The 21,955-nt window shown below is 45.2% G+C and overlaps 1 protein-coding gene across 8 annotated transcripts in view; it reads right to left on the bottom strand.

The window, feature by feature from the left end:
• Positions 1–16,670, bottom strand: part of RALGAPA1 (Ral GTPase activating protein catalytic subunit alpha 1) — a 335,676-nt gene extending 319,006 nt beyond the window's left edge. For all 8 annotated transcript variants that reach the window (XM_068254030.1, XM_068254031.1, XM_068254033.1 and 5 more), the window contains exon 1: positions 16,370–16,670. In XM_068254030.1, coding sequence (XP_068110131.1) covers positions 16,370–16,637 — 268 coding nt within the window. In that variant the 5' untranslated portion in view covers positions 16,638–16,670. The remainder of the gene's footprint in view (positions 1–16,369) is intronic.
• Between the last annotated feature and the right edge of the window lie 5,285 nt (positions 16,671–21,955).

Here is a 21,955-nt window from a genome sequence, read left to right as displayed (position 1 = left end):
AAATTGATTAGGATACATGGAAAAAGTAAGTGATTCCAGAGGATTATTGTAACGATTGCGGAATCGTCTCCGTGGTCAGCGCACCAGACGTGCGCTGACGCGGCGGATTTCCTCCACAAGCGTATTATTGAGGACACCCAGGCTAGGTGCTATGCACCTGCAGAGGGAAATTCCTGTCGGCAGGTGGAGCTGTGGAGTGCAGAGGAACAGCTCCTCTGCCCTACCACACACGCCAGACAGGAATTGTACGAAGGGAAGAAACGCAATCGCAAGAGAAGCGATTGAGAGTGAGCACAGAGACAGATTGTGTGTGTGTGCATAAAATTAGTCGCCAACCCACGACTGTGCACACACCACAGCAGATAAGAAGCAGGAACGCGATCGCGAGAGGTGCGATCGCCAGACGTGACACAAGGTTACAGCAAGGCGGAGCACGAGAGTAGCAAAGGCACAGCAAATCATACAATAAGGAGATACGGAAAATAATAAACGCTAGCTAACCGCGAACACCGCACTCATTCGCAACAGTGCACGCGGTTATGCGCGGTCTCCACGTGATAAGCACAATAAAGACAAGCACGCCTAACTAACCACTAACAGACAGACATGAAACAGAGAACGCGAGCGCTTGCTTAACGGTTACCTCACCGAGCCTACAGCAAGCGTTTCGAATCAGACAAGACAGACACACGAAAACAGGGACAAGCGAGAGATAGGATCCACAGCACTAGCGAAAAGTGGCTAGCGCGATCCAAGTACAGAGTAGCAGAACAGAAGGATCCCCAGCGCTAGCGAAAAGTGGCTAGCGCGATCCCAGAAGACAGAACAGAAGGATCCCCAGCGCTAGCGAAAAGTAGCTAGCGCGATCCCAGGAGACAGAGTAGCAGAACAGAAGGATCCCCAGCGCTAGCGAAAAGTGGCTAGCGCGATCCCAGGAGACAGAACAGAAGGATCCCCAGCACTAGCGCTAGGGCGAGTGCGATCCAAACACACGGCAGACAGAACAGATGAGGTAGGCAGAAACAACCGCTGTTTCAACCTACACTCCAGACTCAATCAGAAGGATCCACAGCCGCTAACGCTAGGGCTTGTACGATCCAAACACAAGACAGACGGAACAGGCAAAACAGATAATACAACCTGACTGGACTAGAAGGGGAGCCTAAAGCAACCCCCAGGAATTAACTATACTAGATAGCAATGGCTGACACTCCAGCAGTGTCCATCAGGAACAGACCATGGAAGGGAAATGTCCAGCAAAGCATTCTGGGAGCAGAATGCTTTTATAGTGCTAGTCATCAAAAGAAGGCAGGTAACGGATTTGCATGACTAATGTATGCAAATTCCTCAGCAACACAAGCTGCAGAACTGACAGAAAGTCTCTCTTAAAGAGACCTGCAGAATGCAGACGTGAACAGTGGTCAAAACGCTGCCTGTCTGCACAGGCAGCTGAGCAGATTCTCACAATTATAATATAATTTGAAGGTGAAATCAGAGTCTAGTACAGGGCTGGGCAAGCTTTTTGACTCTAGGTCCACACAAGGTTCTCAAACTTTACCAAGGGGCCTAACCAGAAAAGGAGTGAGTGCGTAGGCCTGAACGATTTTAGGAAAAAATTGAATTGAGCGATTTCTGTCCAAAATTACGATTTCGATTCACGATTTCCTTCAAATCAAGCTTTGTCCCCCCCCCCCCCCCCTTGTGCCTCTCTGTTCCCCCTCTGTCCCCGTCTCTCATTGTGCCCCCTTTGCCTCTTCATGCCTCCTCTGGGTCTCTCTCTTGCCTCCTTTGTGTCTCTGTGCCCACGCTGTCTCTCTCTGTGCCTCCTCTGTCCCCAAGTTGCATCAGTTCTGGACATAGCTTCAAGCACTAGTCCAGCGATGCCCGTCTATCCACTTTGCCTCCTGCAGGCTCTAATGCACGGCATACTTCCTGTATATCATGTGACATACAGGAACCCGAAAGTTTTGCCAAGCACAAGAGGCGGCAGAGGGCGATAGAAGATGGAAGGTATGTCCAACACTGCGGGCACTGGGACTTTGGGAAAGTTTGAAGGCGCTTCTTCAAACTTCCTCATGTGGAAATGACGTGATCGCGATATTCGCCGCTTTAACGATTCTGAAATTGTAATCTTGGTGATCGCGATTTCGATTTAAATTCAATTTAACTTTCAGGCCTATGAGTGCGGCATGAAAAGAAAAAAAATGGGTGTGGCCATGACATGATGTGGGTGGAGCTAACTGTAATTTAACAGTGTAACGCACAGTTGGACCAAGGTTTCTCCCAAAACTCAGTTAGGCAAAGTGACCCTAAAGGACAATGTTCCCCCACCCACAAACGACACATGGCAGCAGCCAGACTTTTTTGGCCCCAAACAAAGGCCCAGGAACAGCAGGCAAACCCCTTCAGACTGCAAGTGAACAGCAGGCTAAAGTGAAAAAAATAACCACACTCAGCTATATATTTGTCTTCCACGTATATGCACAATAATGAAAGGTGTCATGTTGGTCAATACACAGTGCGTTATACCACAACATTTTTCCAAAAAGAATATTCTGGTATAATGCCCCATTCTGTGTACTAACCTACGTACTGTACTTTATTGCGCATATACATGGAAGAAAGTATTCACATGGAAGAAAGTATTCAGCTGAGCAACATATTAAAAACACATTTTTTTTTTTAAATCAAAATCCTGGAGTAACCAAACCTGGGGTTGTGATAAAACTTTCTCTGCCACAAACAGCAAATGGCAGCAGCCAGACCTCTTTAGCACCAAACAAACAGGCCCAGATACAGCAGGCACACCCCATCAGACAGCAAGACACATAATGCAGCAGCATTTTCCCCACAATACACAATGTGGCAGTGTATCCCCCAAAATACACATAATGCAGCAGCATAGTAACCAAATGGCAGCAGATCAGCAAATACAAATAGGCCCATATGCAATTTACATTTTCTCCTAGAAGATAATTTTTCATCTTCTCCTTAGAATAACTTTTCAGCAATTCATTGAAAAAGTACCAAAAAGTAGATGGAAAATGATGGAAAACGATTTTAAGTATTTTCTTGCTTGCTGGTGGTTTAACCTCCCTGGCGTTCTGATTTATTGTGGCGCACGGCCGCGGGAGGGTTTTTTGAAGCAATTTTTTTTAACATGTAGCTAGCCTAGCGCTAGCTACATGCTTCCCCCCTCCCTTCGCTATACCACCCACCCCTCCGATCGCTGCCGGCGCAAATACCCAACAGGAAATCCCGTTCTGAATGGGATTTCCTGTATGGGCTTCCCCCGTCGCCATGGCGACGATTGCGATGACATCATCTGGCAGTGATTGGCAAGGCTGCGCAAAGGGTCTGCAGGGGGGTTCTTTTTCGCGGCGGGTAGCGGCGGATTGCCTGAACGGTGGCGATCTCAACAAATACGCAGCCAGCAAAGTGCTAGCTGCGGGTTTGAAAAAAAAATTGTGCAAATCGGCCCAACAGGGCCTGAGCAGGGGCACTGTGGCGTTACTGGACTGTTACTGAGCTCGTCCGTAACGCCCAGGAGGTTAAAGGGCATTTTATTGACAAGTTTGAATATATCACCTAGGAGAAAATTCAGGATAAAAATGGATTGCATATGGGCCATAATGCAGCAGCGTTTTGCACAAAATACAGTGTGGCAGCGTTATCCCACAAAATCCACATATTGTGGTAGGATTTCCCCACAAAATACACATTAATGCGGCAGGAAATCCCCACAAAATACATATTAATGCAGCAGTGTTAAAATACACATAATGTGCAGCTTTACTCATAAAATATGCATAATGTGCATCATTTTCTATAAAACACACATAATACAGAAAAGTTCCCCATAATATAAACATAATTTGCAGCATTTCGCCACAAAATACACAGAGTTCTTATAAAATACAGAAAATGTGCAGTGTTGCCCTACAAAATACACATAACGCAGCAGCATCTCACCAAAATGCACATTTCCCAAATAATAGATATAATGCTGCAGAGTTTCACCAAAACACACAATGTGACAGCAATTCCCTAAAATACCCATAACTGGCAGCATTTTCCCTCTTAGAAAAAAGCTCATTAGGCAGCATTTCGCTCGTAAAATATTAGGCAGAGTTCCCCCTTAATGCACACTCCTCCCCATCCCTGATAGTGCCCCCTTATAGTCGTCCTGGTGTTTACAGTGGCACCTGAAAAAAAAAAAAAAAAAACTACTAACCTGCCAGGTGACTCCTCTCTCGGCCTCCAGCGTCACTCCCCAATCTTCACTGCAGTCCGGCTGCAATTCCCCTGCACTCTCATGGCAGAGCAGGGCTACAGGAAAATGGTGGCGGGAGCCCAGCACTGGAGACACAAATAGGCTCCATTGCTATTCTTCCGACGCCATTTTCCCACAGGCTTTCTGTTAGAATACAGACGCCCGCAGCCTGGTGAACTGGTGCGGTGTCAGTTGGACGTCGCAAGCAAGTTCACCTACGGACACACAATCCGGCTCTGCATCATCGGGCCGGATGAAATGGCTGAGCAGGCCTTAGCTTGCCCACCCCTGTTCTAGTGTCAATAAATGGGATGACAATGAAGTGTGACAGAATACCTAGATAGCTCACAGTGAGGAGAACTACATGGAGAGTACTGTACAAGGGGCTGAATTTATTTAAAGGCCCACCATCCCCCCCAAAAATGGTAACGTTTAAATTACATGTGTACACATATAAGATATATATTTATCTCAGAGTGAAATGCACTATTTTCTATTTTTTTTCCTATGTTGTGCTGTCACTTTCAGCAGGTAGTAAAAATGTTACACTTCTAACAGGTTTTAGACTAGTCCAACTCCTTATGAGGTAATTCTGAGTTTTCTTCATTCAGTGACACAGTTCAACTGCAAAATTAAGGGGCACTACAGCAAAAAACTGTAAAATTTAAAATAGGTGCAAACATATACAAATAAGAAGTACATTTTTTCCAGAGTAAAATGAGCCATAAATTACTTTTCTCCTATGTTGCTGTCACTTACAGTAGGCAGTAGAAACCTGACAGAAGTGACAGGTTTTGGACTAGTCCATCTCTTCATAGGGGATGCTCAGCAAGGCTTTTGTTCTTTATAAAGATATTCCCTAAAAAGGATTTAAACAATGATGCTGGCCAGCTTCCCTGCTCCCTACGCAGTTGTTTGGCAGTTGGACAGAGCAACTGCCATTCACTAAGTGCTTTTGAAAATAAATATATCCCTGAGAATCCCCTATAAAGAGATGGACTAGTTCAAAACCTGTCACTTCTGTCAGATTTCTACTACCTACTGTAAGTGACAGCAACATAGGAGAAAAGTAATTTATGGCTCATTTTACGCTGGAAAATTATTTGTATATGTTTGCACATACTTTAAATTGTACAGTTTTCCGCTGTAGTGCCCCTTTAGTATGCAAGTGTGTAGGAAGGTCAGCAGGCATCTTTGTATGGAGACTTTAGAGGAGTTAAAATAATAATAATAATAATAATAATAATAATAATGGAAATACTAATGCTTCATGAGGAGGTGGACTGGTCCAAAACCTGACAATTTGTCAGATTTCTACCTATTGTGACTGTTGCCAAAAACAAAGACCCTCAAAGTTGAACACTGATTATGAAAGGACCTACTTTATCTAATCAAGTGGACTAGAGTACAAGAGAGGGAGTAGGACGTACCTGAAGGCAGTAAGTGTATGTGCAGTGGCATTCATCAAATGGCGATAGAGGCCCAAAAGAAGCTAGAACAGATCTATGCTGACATTTTATTTAAGGTGAAATCTGGATTGAGAAAACTTGCGTCAGGTTTCATAGAGGGAAGGCTTTGGATACCATGGAACTTTTCTTGTCCTCAGTCCATTCTGTCGCTCCTGCGCCATCCTAGGTTGAAAATGTTTGACCTACTAGAACGAATTACTATTGGTCACTCTTCAGGCAGCCTTTGGAAGTACTGACTAACCAGCAAGCTCATGGTGACCCAGAACTCATTGGGGTGTGTAAGGGACTACAATGGTCCTAAAAGCCCCCTTACTAAGATGTTAAGAAAAACAAAAGTTTGCTTTCCTAAAACAGAAAGAATTTGCGATAATTCAGATTGGAGTGAGCTCGAGATGTCTCCCAGGCACCACTGCTGAATATATGCAAATTAACCATTGTACCCTTAGAAGCTAAACACACCTCCAGAACCGCTGGAATGCAATGATGTGTCAGCTTGTTAATATGTACAGAGCCATAATAATCCAACATGCATACAGACTGTTTCGGATTGTTTGATCCTCATCAGTGCATGGCATGGATTAATTTGGCTCTATGGAGTAGGGCTTGTAAATCCGAGAGGCACAGACTAACCAGCAAGCTCATGGTGACCCAGAACACATTGGGGTGTGTAAGGGACTACAATGGTCCTAAAAACCATTCATTACACACCCCAATGAGTTCTGGGTCACCATGAGCTTGCTGGTTAGTCTGTGTCTCTCGGATTTACAAGCCCTACTCCATAGAGCCAAATTAATCCATGCCATGCACTGATGAGGATCAAACAATCCGAAACAGTCTGTATGCATGTTGGATTATTATGGCTCTGTACATATTAACAAGCTGACACATCATTGCATTCCAGCGGTTCTGGAGGTGTGTTTAGCTTCTAAGGGTACAATGATTAATTTGCATATATTCAGCAGTGGTGCCTGGGAGACATCTCGAGCTCACTCCAATCTGAATTATCGCAAATTCTTTCTGTTTTAGGAAAGCAAACTTTTGTTTTTTTTGGAAGTACTCACATACTTAAGTAATTCCGAAGTTGAGCTCATCCCTACGGCACATGCGCAAGTTCTGGCTTATGTATGAACTACTCAGGGACACAAGTAGTTCCTAAGGCTGCCCAAGTAGTGTGGAAGACCTAGGAGGACCAGTAATTCAACAGGGGAAGGCACAGGAACAAAGAGATGGACTGATGACAACGAAGGCTCTATGGTATTCAGAGCCTTTCCTCTTACATAGGTACGTATGAAACCGGAAGTGGATTTTTCACTTCAGATTGGCTTTAACAGTAAATACTAGAAGGTAGCGAAAAAAGTAAACAATTGATATTGAACAGATACTGGGAAGCCCAGTGGCGTAGCGATTAGTACTCTTGCCTCGCAGTGCTGGGTCCCCAGTTAGAATCTGCACAGCGTTTGTGTGTTCTTCCTGTGTCTGTATGGGCTCCTCCTACATCCCAAAACCATTTATTGGCTTTCCTCTTAAATTGACCATAGACTATGATATATAGATGATATAGACATATGACTATGGTAGGAATTAGATTGTGAGCCCCTCTGAGGGACAGTTAAGTGACAAGACAAAATACTCTGTACATCGCTGTGGAAGATGTCGGAGCAATATAAATACTAAATAACATTAATACTGATTATTTACTGTGCTTCATGGAATACATACAGAGAGACGTACATTGCAGTAATTGGAGAGTGAAAAAAAAAAAAATCAGAAAACTACAACCTGTGTATACTAAGTGAGAAGTACAGTACATCTCCTTCAGTAATCACCCCCATTCTGCAATTATGTTACATGCATTGCGAAAGAATGCCCAGAATGCACGGCTAACATTGCAGACAGGGGTGTTGAGCCCTTATATTTTCCCACAAATATTTACCCATAATGCCACACAACTCTCCATCACCAGACAGCATTATTGCTAACCAGATCAGGAAAACCTTAACGAAACAAGAAAAGCCTCTTTTGGTAACATGCAAAAAAATCCCTGTTTATCACATTATGTGCGCAAACAAATCTTTTGTATAAATATTTGCCTAACTTGCAGTACAGAAATTAGTCAGAGTTTCATTGGTCGAAAGCATATTCTTTTAGATACTTTGATGTTCAGTTTCAAATAAAAAGTCACTGGTATTTTTACTTCTTGCTGAAATCAACAGCTAAACAGAACTGTGGGAAAATCACCTCTCGTATCACATGAGCTAGGAAGACTTTGCTGTTTTATTCATCACTTATTTTAGAAAGCAAGGACAACACCACATGAGACTTCCTCACAAATATTTACAACCATTAACACCAGTTCACTGTACAAACAATACAAACAAGCATTCGGCAGAATACCAGGAATCTTAAAGGGAACCTGCACTCCAGCAATAGGAGACTATTTATTAACCAGCAACAGACTGATTCTTCATATATCACCCGAATCAAATCTTCATGGCAACTATTCACAAAAACAAAACATAGGGATCAACAGGTCAATGGTGGTCGCATAATAAATCAAATGCTACAATCTCCAGCAGCAGTCTGACAAATAGCAAGGCATTTGGAAGAAGTAGGCTAAACCCACGACGGGCCACTGAAGAACAGGTCTGCATACAGTGCTGCACATAATTATTCATACCCCTGGCAAATTTTGACTCAACGTTACTTTTATTCAACCAGCAAGTAATTTTTTGATGGGAAATCAAACAAGTGTTTCCCAAAAGATAATAAGACGATGGACAGGAGGAATTATTGTGGAAAAAATCATTTCTCAGTTTTCATTTACATTTGAGTAAAAAGTGTCCACTCCAAAATTATTTATACCCTTCTCAATAATCAATAGAAAAGCCTTTATTCCCTATTACAGCAATCAAACATTTCCTATAATTGCAGACCAGCTTTTTGCATTTCTCCACAGGTATTTTTGCCCATTCATCTTTAGCAATGAGCTCCAAATCATTCAGGTTGGAGGGATTTCTTGCCATCACCCTGATCTTTAGCTCCCTCCAGAGATTCTCATTTGGATTCAAGTCAGGACATCACCACAACTGCCACCACAGCTGCTGCAATACTGTTGCATCACCACAACTGCCATCACAGCTGCTGCAATACTGTTACATGACCACAACTGCCTCCACAGCTGCTGCAATAATGTTACATCACCACATCTGCTGCAATAATGTTGCATCACCACCACTGCCTTCACAGCTGCTGCAATACTGTTACATGACCACAACTGCCTCCACAGCTGCTGCAATAATGTTACATCACCACAACTGCCACCACAGCTGCTGTAATACTGTTACATCACCACAACTGCCACCACAGCTGTAGCAATAATGTTACATCACCACAAATGCCACCACAGCTGCTGCAATAATGTTAGATCACCACAACTGCCACCACAGCTGCTGCAATAATGTTACATCACCACAACTGCCACCACAGCTGCTGCAATAATGTTACATGACCACAACTGCCTCCACAGCTGCTGCAATAATGTTACATGACCACAACTGCCTCCACAGCTGCTGCAATAATGTTACATCACCACAACTGCCACCACAGCTGCTGTAATACTGTTACATCACCACAACTGCCACCACAGCTGCTGCAATAATGTTACATCACCACAACTGCCACCACAGCTGCTGCAATAATATTACATCACCACAACTGCCACCACAGCTGCTGCAATAATGTTACATCACCACAACTGCCACAATAATGTTACATCACAACAACTGCCACAATAATGTTACATCACCACAACTGCCGCAATAATGTTACATCACCACAACTGCCGCAATAATGTTACATCACCACAACTGGCGCAATAATGTTACATCACCACAACTGCCGCAATAATGTTACATCACCACAACTGCCGCAATAATGTTACATCACCACAACTGCCTCCACAGCTGCTGCAATAATGTTACATCACCACAACTGCCTCCGCAGCTGCTGCAATACTGTTACATCACCACAACTGCCACCACAGCTGCTGCAATAATGTTACATCACCACAGCTGCTGCAATAATGTTACATCACCACAACTGCCTCCACAGCTGCTGCAATAATGTCACATCACCACAACTGCCTCCACAGCTGCTGCAATAATGTTACATCACCACAACTGCCCCTACAGCTGCTGCAATACTGTTACATCACCACAACTGCCACCACAGCTGCTGCAATAATGTTCCATGACCCCTACTGCCTCCACAGCTGCTGCAATAATGTCACATCACCACCACTGCCTCCACAGCTGCTGCAATAATGTTACATCACCACAACTGCCACTACAGCTGCTGCAATACTGTTACATCACCACAACTGCCACCACAGCTGCTGCAATAATGTTACATGACCCCTACTGCCACCACAGCTGCTGCAATAATGTTACATGACCCCTACTGCCACCACAGCTGCTGCAATAATGTTACATCACCACAACTGCCACCACAGCTGCTGCAATAATGTTACATCACCACAACTGCCACCACAGCTGCTGCAATAATGTCACATCACCACAACTGCCACCACAGCTGCTGCAATAATGTTACATCCCCACAACTGCCACTACAGCTGCTGCAATAATGTTACATGACCACAACTGCCACCACAGCTGCTGCAATAATGTTACATGACCACAACTGCCACCACAGCTGCTGCAATAATGTTACATCACCACAACTGCCATCACAGCTGCTGCAATAATGTTACATCACCACAACTGCCATCACAGCTGCTGCAATAATGTTACATCACCACAACTGCCATCACAGCTGCTGCAATAATGTTACATCACCACAACTGCCACCACAGCTGCTGTAATACTGTTACATCACCACAACTGCCACCACAGCTGCAGCAATGTTACATCACCACAACTGCCACCACAGCTGCTGCAATAATGTTACATCACCACAACTGCCACCACAGCTGCTGTAATACTGTTACATCACCACAACTGCCTCCGCAGCTGCTGCAATAATATTACATCAGCACAACTGCCTCCACAGCTGCTGCAATACTGTTACATCACCACAACTGCCACTACAGCTGCTGCAATAATGTTACATCACCACAACTGCCTCCACAGCTGCTGCAATACTGTTACATCGCCACAACTGCCTCCACAGCTGCTGCAATAATGTTACATCATCACAAATGCCTCCACAGCTGCTGCAATACTGTTACATCACCAAAACTGCCTCCACAGCTGCTGCAATAATATTACATCACCAAAACTGCCTCCACAGCTGCTGCAATAATGTTACATCACCACAACTGCCTCCACAGCTGCTGCAATAATGCTACATCACCACAACTGCCTCCACAGCTGCTGCAATAATGTTACATCACCACAACTGCCTCCACAGCTGCTGCAATAATATTACATCAGTACAACTGCCTCACAGCTGCTGCAATAACATTATACAGAGAGCCCCTCTGAAAGACAGATGTAATCTATCCAGCTTTGCAGAACATTTTTGACACTATCTCTTTATATAATGTCCCTGTGTCAGTGCTTTTGCGCTACTGTGCATGTCCAGCACTGACAGCCGTTGGGACAGGACGCAGGACAGGCCAGGGGAAGAGCCGGTCGGTCGGGCAGGCAGGCAGGTGCGCGCGTGCGTATGTGCGCTGTAATGCTGCGGCACTGACAGACCTAGAGCCCAATTTTAAACGGCTTTAGGTCAGCTAGTGCAGTATCTCTATATATAATTTCCAAGTGTCCCTGCGTCCATCCCTGTGTCAGTGCTTTTTTGCACTGCGCATGTGCAGGGACAGATGCAGAGACTTTGCCGAAAGCTGGAGGAGGACGGGGCTGAACGATTTTCGGTTTTAAACAGAGAATCGTGATCAGGCCCAAGACGATCTTCAGATCGTCAAAGCATCGGTTTTTGCCGCCACTGTTACCTACTGTGATCCTGGCCTTCTCTGGCCCCCTCCTCCGGTAAAATATCAATTACAATCGGCCGCAGAAGAGGTGGCGAGCGTTGCCTAGTAACGCTGGCTGCCAGGAAGTGATGCCACACTTCCTGGTACTGGCCCTGCGGTACCATGCAAGCACTCGTTCGTTCTTCACCGCGGCTCCCCCTGCGGCTATGTAATGCGGTGCGGCCAATCGGAATTTCAATTTTACCGGAGGAGGGGGCCAGGAGCGGAGGGGGAAGGCCAGGAGCAAAGTAGGTATGGGGAATCTGCCTATAAACAGGGGGGGGGGGGGGGAATCTTCCTATATACAAGAGGGGGGGGGTATCTGCCTATATAGAGGACCGGGGGGATCTGCCTATATACAGGAGGGGGGGGGGGGTATCTGCCTATATACAGGACTGGGGGAGATCTGCCTATATACAGGAGGGGGGGGGATATCTGCCTATATACAGGAGGAGGGGGATATCTGCCTATACACAGGTGGGGGGGGGGTCTGCTTTTATACAGGAGGGGGGGGGGATCTGCTTATATACATGAGGGGGGGGATCTGCTTATATACAGGAGGGGTCTTGCAGCTTTGGCCTAGTGCCCGTTTTTTTTAAATGGGTGGGCCTTTTTACTAGTAATCACAATGAAGCACATAAAAAAGCTTATTGATTGTGAACTGGTTGGTATGAAAAGGTTTATTCTGCTATCAAAATGATCCACCTTGCTTTCTATTTGAGTTGCATTTCTTTGTAAGACCTGGTGCACACCAAAAACCGCTAGCAGATCCGCAAAATGCTAGCAGATTTTGAAACGCTTTTTCTTATTTTTCTGTAGCGTTTCAGCTAGCGTTCTGTGGTTTTGGTGTAGTAGATTTCATATATTGTTACAGTAAAGCTGTTACTGAACAGCTACTGTAACAGAAACGCCGGCAAAACCGCTCTGAACAGGCGTTTTTCAGAGCGGTTTGCGTTTTTCCTATACTTAACATTGAGGCAGAAACGCATCCACAATGCAAAAAATGCCTCACCCCGGGAGTATGTGTTTCTGCAAAACGCCTCCCGCTCTGGTGTGCACCAGCCCATTGAAATACATTACCCAAGCGTATCCGCAGCTGCAAGCGGATCGCAAAACGCAGCCGAACCGCTCTGGTGTGCACTAGGCCTTACAGCTGATACAAATCCTAAAATAAATCTGCAGTTTCTACTTCCTGATTCATGGAAGCAGACATATTGTTAACAGCCTGTGCTTTCAAAAGAGCTTATCTGCCATCTCTGCCATGGCAGTCATGTGACACAGGGGAGAGATCAAATTATAACTTATGATTAGACACAAATGAGGGGGATTTAAACAGGCTAAACTCTCTAATATACATACAGGATGCATTTCTCTCTGTTGTCTTTCTTCCCTGTGCAAGAGTTCAGGTCCTCTTTAAGCAATTCTTCTTAGTACAGATTCCATTGTATTGTCATTAACATATTGAAAACAACTTTATGACCAGGTCCACTTTAATGCAGAAGCTCCTTGCTTTACTCTAACCCAGGAATGAACTTCATCGCAATCAGTAGCAGATACCCCCTTTCCCACAAGAAATCTTTGCCTTTTTGCGAATGGTGCACCAGGGACATCTGTATGGCTGATATTGTGGTGAAACCCCTCCCACAGTGTGATGCTATGGCCCTAATAGTATACTGTCTGTGGAGTCCATTCACTATCAGCACGGGCCATTTCGGCGCAGGGGGGAAACCAAAACAACAAATGGTTCACCCTGCTCCAGCACAAACTCCAGGCCTGCCCTGACTACTATTCCCCCTCCGAGTTGTAGCAAGGGGTTAGTAGGGATTTAGCAACACATGTAATTCAGGAACCGGCTATTCCCGGCGCCTGAATTACCTTTCTTTTTTTTACTCATTTGTGCAGCACCCGGGTGAAACGCTGGGCGCCTAAATCAGGCATGCAGCGCTGGCGCTGAAAAGATCGGCGCTGCACCAAAATCAGCTGCCTCAGATTTTTTGGAAACCTTCTTGCATTGTGGGAAATAATGGATGTTTTCAACTGTCAAGCAACAATATCTCCTTATGTATATACAACCTTGTATCCTATTATATTGTTAAAGGGTGTGTTTATAGGGTGTGTTTCTAGATAACGGCAGTTGGCACTGTCTTTTTTCCATGGTGCTGTTTTTTTCCATGTCTGCTACTAGTAAAGATGATTACCCGCAGGCTCACTGTTGATCAAACAACATGAACGAATTACACAGCGAGTACCAATCATTTATTGACCTATATTATATTTTTTAACTTCTCAGCTAGCATTGTATTTATTTTTTGCCCTACTACGATCTCGTGGTAAAGTTCAACTTTAGGCCCCGTTCACATTGCGTTCCGATCGCGTTAGCGTAGGGCGTGTGACATGTTTTTTTGCTGCTTCCCAGCAATTTATGTGAGTTGGGCGGTTTTAGTAAGCTTTTTTGTAAGCGCTTTTGCTGAGTGATTCTGTTTTTGATTCGGAAATGCATAAATAGAATGTATCTATTTTTAAAAACGCGAACGCAATCGCTGCACAAAACGATTTTGAGAACGTTTTGCGTTTTTTCTATACCTTTCATTGTAGCAAAATCATCCTGAAAAATGGTCCATGCAGCCTTTCTCTGAGCGGATCGGAAACCAACCGCTCAGATGTGAACTCTCTCATAGAGAGTCTTTGCACAAGTGCTTTCAGGGCAATTTTGAAAAATCGCCAGCGCTTAAAAAAATCCAAAAGCGTCTCCAGTGTGAACGAGCCCTAAAAGCAAATTTTGCAACGAATATACTTACCTCAGGAGAGGGAGGCCTCTGGATCCTGCAATGGCTTCCCCTGTCCTCCTCCATCAGGCTGCTCCAGCACTAAGACCACTGAATCTTGCAGCTACGCTCCTGTATGAGAGTGCACTGTGAAGTCAAGCACGCGTCTACGCACTACCATGGAACCACTTGTAGACGGGCTTCGGGGGGGTCTCCACAATGGAATGGCTAGGTGGTGGGGGACAGGGGAAGCCTCTGCAATATCCAGAGGCTTCCCTTTACCTAGGTAAGTACCCATTTTGGGCACTTTTTTCACTACAGGTACACTTTAAGATTTAGCTAGTCAGATGCAGAAGGAATTGAAGCAAAAGTGAAAACAGCCAGTCAGGATACAGCTCTGACATGAAAAAGATTCTGATTGGCTGTTTTAGATAACTGCACCAATTCTTTTCCCAGCTTTTCTGCACTAACTTGTTAAATCAGCCCCAAAGGGATATGGTGTGAATGTGCAGCCGTTATCTAAAGAAGAACAATGTGCCAGAATCCATTCAAGAAATCTGTTTGGTTGCTTAGGGCAACAACTGCACATTCGCTCCACTTTTCTCTGCACTGGTCATTATAAATCACTCCAATATCGGTTATTTCTGGGGATCGGCCATACCTGGTTCGTTCTTTTGTTATACCATATGTGACAATCTATACTACACCCGCCAAGCAACTGAATCAGGGCAGCAATAAAACTCAAAGGCAAGTGGTCTGATCTAAAATATCTCTTGCTTTATTTATATTTGCTCCAGGTGAACTCCGCACAGCGATAATCAAATTTTGACAGCTTTGTACACCCGATTAGCCCTTTGCAAACTTCCAGCGTATCCACGCTAATTCCAGTTCCTGTACAGTAAAAATAATTCACATGAAACTGCATTTTAAAATGAACCTGTATGGGAAAAAGTGCCTCTAGGAGGTACCTACCTCTGAAGGGGGAAGCCTCAGCGCTAGTCTACTTTAGGGAACCCAGCAGGAAACCTCATAGGGAACAGTTCTCCAATCACAGCACCCTCTCTTACGGCACAAAGCATTGTGATTGGCCAAATAGCATGGGTGTATTTTACTACAACCTATTGTTAACCTAGCAGTTCGAGAGGATGCCATTCACCCAATCATGTGAGTAGAACTACCCTATGAGGTTTCCTGCTGAGTTCCCCAAAGTAGACTAGTGTCGGAGCCTTTGGATCCTAAAGAGGCTTTCCCCGTCCTCTTCCGCAAAGGCGATCGAGTGGAAGGACCCCCAAAAGTCTGCTTGTCACTGTTGCATGCAGGCATACCAGCAGCTTTCAATTGGGGCTCTGGTGCAAACAGCCAAGCCCGAATGGTCAGAGCTGCGCAGTAAAGCGGACCCAACTGGACTCAGCTAGTTCTGCCAGAGCCTGAGAGGAAAGTTGTTAATGCGCCTGCGCAAATATTATTGTTGTTTGTTTATTAGGGGGTGCCACCACTGGATCAGGCTCGCTGGGGAGGACAGGGGAAGCCTCATTAGGATCCAGAGGCTTCCCCCTCCCAAGGTATCATTTTATTGTTTGTAAAGGTTACAGTTTCTCTTTAAGCTCATCTCTAGCACAAATTTGAAACAATTAAAGTGCACTTCCACAGAACCAGCAAGCAGCAGCTTCCATCTAAGCCTCCTCACCCTGATGATAGACTCTCTCACTAGTTTCCAGGTTCCCTCATCACCTCATAAGACCCCAACACCCCTCAACTCCATCCCAGCAGGGCCCATCCAGTAATCCCCCTCCTGCCACTGCCCAATCATCTGCCCCCAGACCCAGCCCTGTCCCCCCGGACCTCCCAGCAGGTGGCACACCCTTCCTCTCACCGATGACGATCCGCAGGTGTTTGAGTCGGGTCAGCACGTCCTTCTTGGAGTCCAGCACTTTCTGGCTAGATTTCTTCACATCGCCGTGAGTTTTTTTAGAGAACATCCCGGAGGAAAGCGGGGGGGAAGTCGGCCTCGGTCCCCGGGGCTCTCCCCAGCAGGCAGATGCTCGGCTTCTCCCCGGAGGAGGACTGCCCGGTCCCTCTGCGCTCTGATGGGAGGGGTACGGGGCTCCCCGCTCTGACAGCAGCAGCCTAAACCGACACATCCAACATGGCCGCCCCCTTCTGTCTCCAAGGTAACAAAGCAATCGATCACCGAGCAGTCCACCGCTCAACTCTGTCACCTAGTGCCCCCTGCTGGGCGTACATGTAAGATCATAGCCGCCAGGCACATCATTACTAGTGTTCTCATTCTGATTACCTGCAATACCTTGCAGTGGTATTCACCCCCTGGCCAATTCCACATTTCGTGTTAATAAAGTGGATTTCATTGAGATTTCCTGTCCCATACATCTTGCAATTTTTTTTTGTGGCCGATCAACCATCCAATTATTATTCTATCAAATGCAAATCGGTGCTGCCACAAGCATGCCCAATTGACAATTCGACCAATTTCGGCAGACGTGGTCGATGGTGTGCATGGCAGTAATGGCGTGCAATATCAGGATGAGCATTAAGTGCGACGGAATCCCTAGCGCTGTACTGCGAATGTAGATGTGCCCCCTGCCCGTGCATTTATACTTTACCTGTCTACTGTCGCCCACCGCAGTGCCCATCTAGCTTCCTCATTCGCTCCCCACTCACTGGGGGCATATAGCTTGTGGCGCGAATCTCACACATATGCCCTATGCGTTATATATGCGTTATATATGCTGCTAGCCATGTGAGGTGGCAATGTGGAAGCAGAAGATTGATGGGCACTGCGGTGAGCGACAGTGGGTATGTAAAGTATTTTAATGCTTGGGAAGGGGGGCATATTTACATTACACTTATAATCTATTTTTACTCGCCTGGGGCTTCTTTCTGCCCCTAGCAGCTATTTCATTCCTTTGTCGCAGCTCTGGTCCTCCCCGGTGTTCGCTGGCCTCCCGTAAAGAGCAGCAGCGGGTCAGCGATTCTGCAGCACATCTTCTGGCACGCACTGCGCCGACGCAGTATGCACCAGGTGATGTAAACGCATGGGCATGAGTGGTGCATAATAGACGCTGCTCTTTACGGCCGGCCAGTGGGACACCGAGGAGGACCAGAGCTGTAGTGAGGGACTGAAATGGCTGGTGGGGGCTGGAAGAAGGCCCAGGTGAGTAAAAATAGATTATAAGCGTCGCCTCTTGAATCCTTTAATCTTGCCCTCCATGGGCTTCAGTCAATTTTACGGGTACTTTAACCACTTGAAGACCGTAGGCTTACACCCCCCTAGTGACCAAGATATTTTTTTCAATTTAAGACACTGAGCTTTAAGGCCTCTCTGCAGGGCCGCACAACTCAGCACACAAGTGATTCCCCTCCCCCCCTTTTCTGCCCACCAACACAGATTTCTGTTGGTGGGCGCTGATCGCTCCCAGGATTGTTTATTTATTTACTACAAATATTTTTTTTTTTTTATAAAAACAGCTATTTTTTAATCCTTTTCTTATCCCTCCCTCCCCCTGCCAGCCTATGACAGCGGATCGCTTCTGTCTCCCCAGGGGGACAGCCGTGTCATATGGCTGTCCCCAGTACAGCGCTGCCATGGATCGCAGCTCTGTACACAGTAAAAAGATGGCGCTGGGAGACTGATGGAGGAGCAGAGCGGGAACTGATAGCGGGGATGCGCGTGCGATCCCTTGCAAAACCCCGCCCCAGGACTTTACACTAATTGGCCTTAGGCGGTCCTGGGGCTGCCGCCGCACTCACGCCCATTGGCATGAGGTGGCCGTTAGAAAGTTAAGCCACCAGTAAGTAAGAAGATACTCAGAATAATTTTGAAAATACTTTTTCACCCACGTTTTGGTACTTTTAATTGCTGAAAAGCTATTTTTAACACTAGATAAAAAATTATCTATTAGGAAAAAGTGAATCGTATATAGACCGTAACGTGTGCCTCTGTTGCCACGTAAATGCAACGTTTGGAAGCCTGCGGTGCGCTGCCTCTTCATTGACAGATGGCAGGGGCTTATTATTGTCTGCTCCATAGATATTTTCAGTATGCTGCCATATTGGGCAATTGGCACCTCACATCTGTGGGTACCTATAGTGCCACTCTCCCCTGATGAATATTCATTATACAGGCACACTGAATATAATGAGCCTCAGGGCCAGATTTCTGGAAAGGCCACTGAGGCCATGGCCTTGGGCCCTGAAAAAGCAGAAGGGGCGGCAGGCCTTGGGTGCTGGAAAGAACAAATCTGGCCCTGATGAGCCTATGAGGCTTTATATTCAGGGGTCATAATAGCCATGTAAGTGGAGAGACAATAGAAGCAGGTGCAAATAGCCAACATAGTATTCTGTATTACATTTTGTAGGACAAGTCTGCAGCATATACATAAAATAATGGCCACTATTACTTATTGCCATCTCATGTAATCTGCTGCATCTTTATACTCATGTAGATATCATTTCTGCTAAAAGGTAGTGCTCAGAGCTGAGATAACAAACACCTGGATGATGACACAGAGAATAAAACTGCTGGCTAGAGGTAATTCTACACCACAACATCTTCTTCATTTAATAAACATCCAGGAGATAGAATCGGGCACAACTGTCGCTGCAACAATGTGGGTTTATTGTGACCAGTTCTGGATTATAAGCTCCATGCAAGCATCAAACGTCAATCAGGTTGCTACTGCTGATTCGTGAGGGCTCCTGCCGTGCGTGGCTAGATCAGCGGACCTGGGAATGGAGGTGGGTACTAAAAGGACCTAACAACGGCCATTTTGTGTCTCTGTAGGACGCTTGGTGGTGTAAGCTGTGCTGGGGACAGTAATTTGACCAAGCGTCCTACAGAGACAACAATGCAATGGTTGGCAGCACGGTGGCTTAGTGGATAGCACTCCTGCTTTGCAGCGCTGGATCCTCTGTTCAAATCAACATCTGCAAGGAGTTTGTACGGTCTCACCATGTCTATGTGGGTTTCCTCCAGGCACTCCAGTTTCCTCCCACATCCCAAAAACATAAGTTAACTGGCTTCCCCCTTAAAACATTGTCGCTAGACTATGATACATACACTACACGATACATACATAGACATGACTATGGTAGGGATTAGATTGTGAGCTCCTCCGAGGGACAGTTAGTGACAAGGCAATATATGCTTTGTACAGCGCTGTGGAAGATGTCGGCGCTATATAAATACTAAATAATAACGTGAGGCAACGACTTTTCCATTCTGTTGCATTTCTGCTATTACAGGGAACACGATGCCCACTGTGAACCTAATCTTATACAAATTTGTATGCATTTTCTGCTCTGCAACAAAATGCATCTGATTCTAATAGGTGTGCTCCCTGTCTTTTATAAGTAAAATAAGTAAAATAAGGGCTACTTGCCCGGGGCTTCGTCCAGCCCCAAGCTCCCAGCATGTCCCCTGCCGCAGCTCAGCACGCAGCTGTTCACCGCCTCCCGGTCCGCGGTGATGACGTCAGGCTGACCTGGTGGTCGGCCTGTACTGCGCCTGCGCGAGCGGCGCTGTCAGTCACCGCCACGTGGACCGGAGCGGTGATTGAATTGGTTGTGTAGTATGGATAATTACTAAAACATTAGTACCAAAGATTCTCATATTTTTATTTTCAGTTATATAGTTTTTTTTTATAACATTGCATCATTCTCTAGTATTTGCGGTTTACACACTACTCAGCATTCTAAATTATTTTACAGAGCAGACTGTGAACTTTTGACCTGTCCTCTGCAGAAGAAAAAAACAATACAATGACTGACAGTCGAGATAACAACCTTCAGAAGACAGAGCTCTCTGCGACTTTGAAAGTCATGGAGCTCAATGGCTCTTTTGCATAGGTAACAACTGGAGTTTCTTAACTCTTCCTGTACTGGAAACAATATTAGACTTATGTCTCTGCTCCTAATGTTTTATTTCTTAGCTGCACTACACATACAAATGCAAGCGGAGAGTTTCACCAAGCCCTGAGCAGACAGTGTTATGCCTGGTACACACGATGCAATTTTCCATCAGAGTGATGGTCGAATGGAATATTTCCAACAGATCCGTTCTGATTTCCGATTTTTCTGATCAAATTCCCGATCATCTCTATACAAAATCAGAAAACAATCGGAAATCATGTGTACCAGGCATAATACAGATTGACTTTCACTGACGCTCTCACCCTCTCTGTTTGTTTAGTGTCCTGTAAACCTGGCCTCCCTAATCAGACAGTACAGTGGATCAGATCATTGTAAGTCTTGTGCCTGGTACACACAGTGCAATTTTCTGTCAGATTGATGAATAAATCGATTATTTCCGTCAGGTCTGATCTGATTTCCGATCACTTTTTTGTATAGAAGTGATCAGAAAATCAATCAGAAAAGTGATTGGAAATCAAATCAGACCTGTCGAAAATAATCGTTTTGACCATCAATCTGACAGAAAATTGCATCATGTGTATCAGGCATAGTGATCCTCCATCTACAGTGCAAATTCTTCACACAAAGGGATTATAGCTGAGGGGGAGGGTTAAAGGTTAGGCATCACCAGGGAGAAGTTAAGATTTGGCACCAACAAGGGGGTCTTAGGGTTAGGCATCAGTAGAGGGAGGGTTCTGTGTGAGAATAGGGTTAGATCATAGTAAAATACCGGTAAAAATGACCGATAATGTCGGTAAAGATTACCGATATTTGAAAACAATTTCCATACAAAAATTGCATCCGATAATTGCACCCAGGCCTTAAAGCAAACTTAAACTGAAAATGAAAAGTCAAAATAAACATATACAGGTCATACTTACCTCCCGCATAGTCTACTCATCAATCTCTTTCTATTCTTCATGTCCTGTTTGTCCACTGTGATTGATGGAATTCTCCGTCCTCCTTTTTAAAAATGGTGATGACTCCGTAACAACATGTCAGCACACTGTTAAACTGTAATATCGCCCACTTATGCCATAGAGAAACATGGATATTACCTTGCACATCAGTTACTTTGCACATCAGTTGTCAGTTATAACTGACAGCAACTGATATATTACTGACAGCAGCTGATATATTTAAGTTCTGACAAAATATGAAAGTAAAAAGTCAAAATAACTATACACAGGTCATACTTACCTCCTGCGTAGTCTACTCCTCAATCTCTTTCTCCTCTCCTGCGTCTCATTGGTCCACTGTAATCGATGGAATTCTTCGTCCTCCATTTTAAAAATGGCCATTACCCCATAACAGCTTCCTGGCCAGCACACTGTTAAATTGTAATATCACCCACTTGAGCCATAGGGAAATATGGACACTACCTTGCACATTCAGTTGTAACTGAGAGCTGCTGATATATAACTGACAGCAGCTGGTATATTTCAGTTCTGACAAAATCTTGTCAGAACAGGAAGGGAACACTGTAAGAAGAAAATGGTGAACTTCTGAGAGGAACTGAGGGTGAGGTAAG

The sequence above is a fragment of the Hyperolius riggenbachi genome, chromosome 9 (genome assembly GCF_040937935.1).
Source record: "Hyperolius riggenbachi isolate aHypRig1 chromosome 9, aHypRig1.pri, whole genome shotgun sequence".
Lineage (NCBI taxonomy): Eukaryota > Metazoa > Chordata > Amphibia > Anura > Hyperoliidae > Hyperolius > Hyperolius riggenbachi.
Note: the sequence above shows the minus strand (reverse complement) of the source record. Positions and strands in the feature narration are given on the sequence as shown.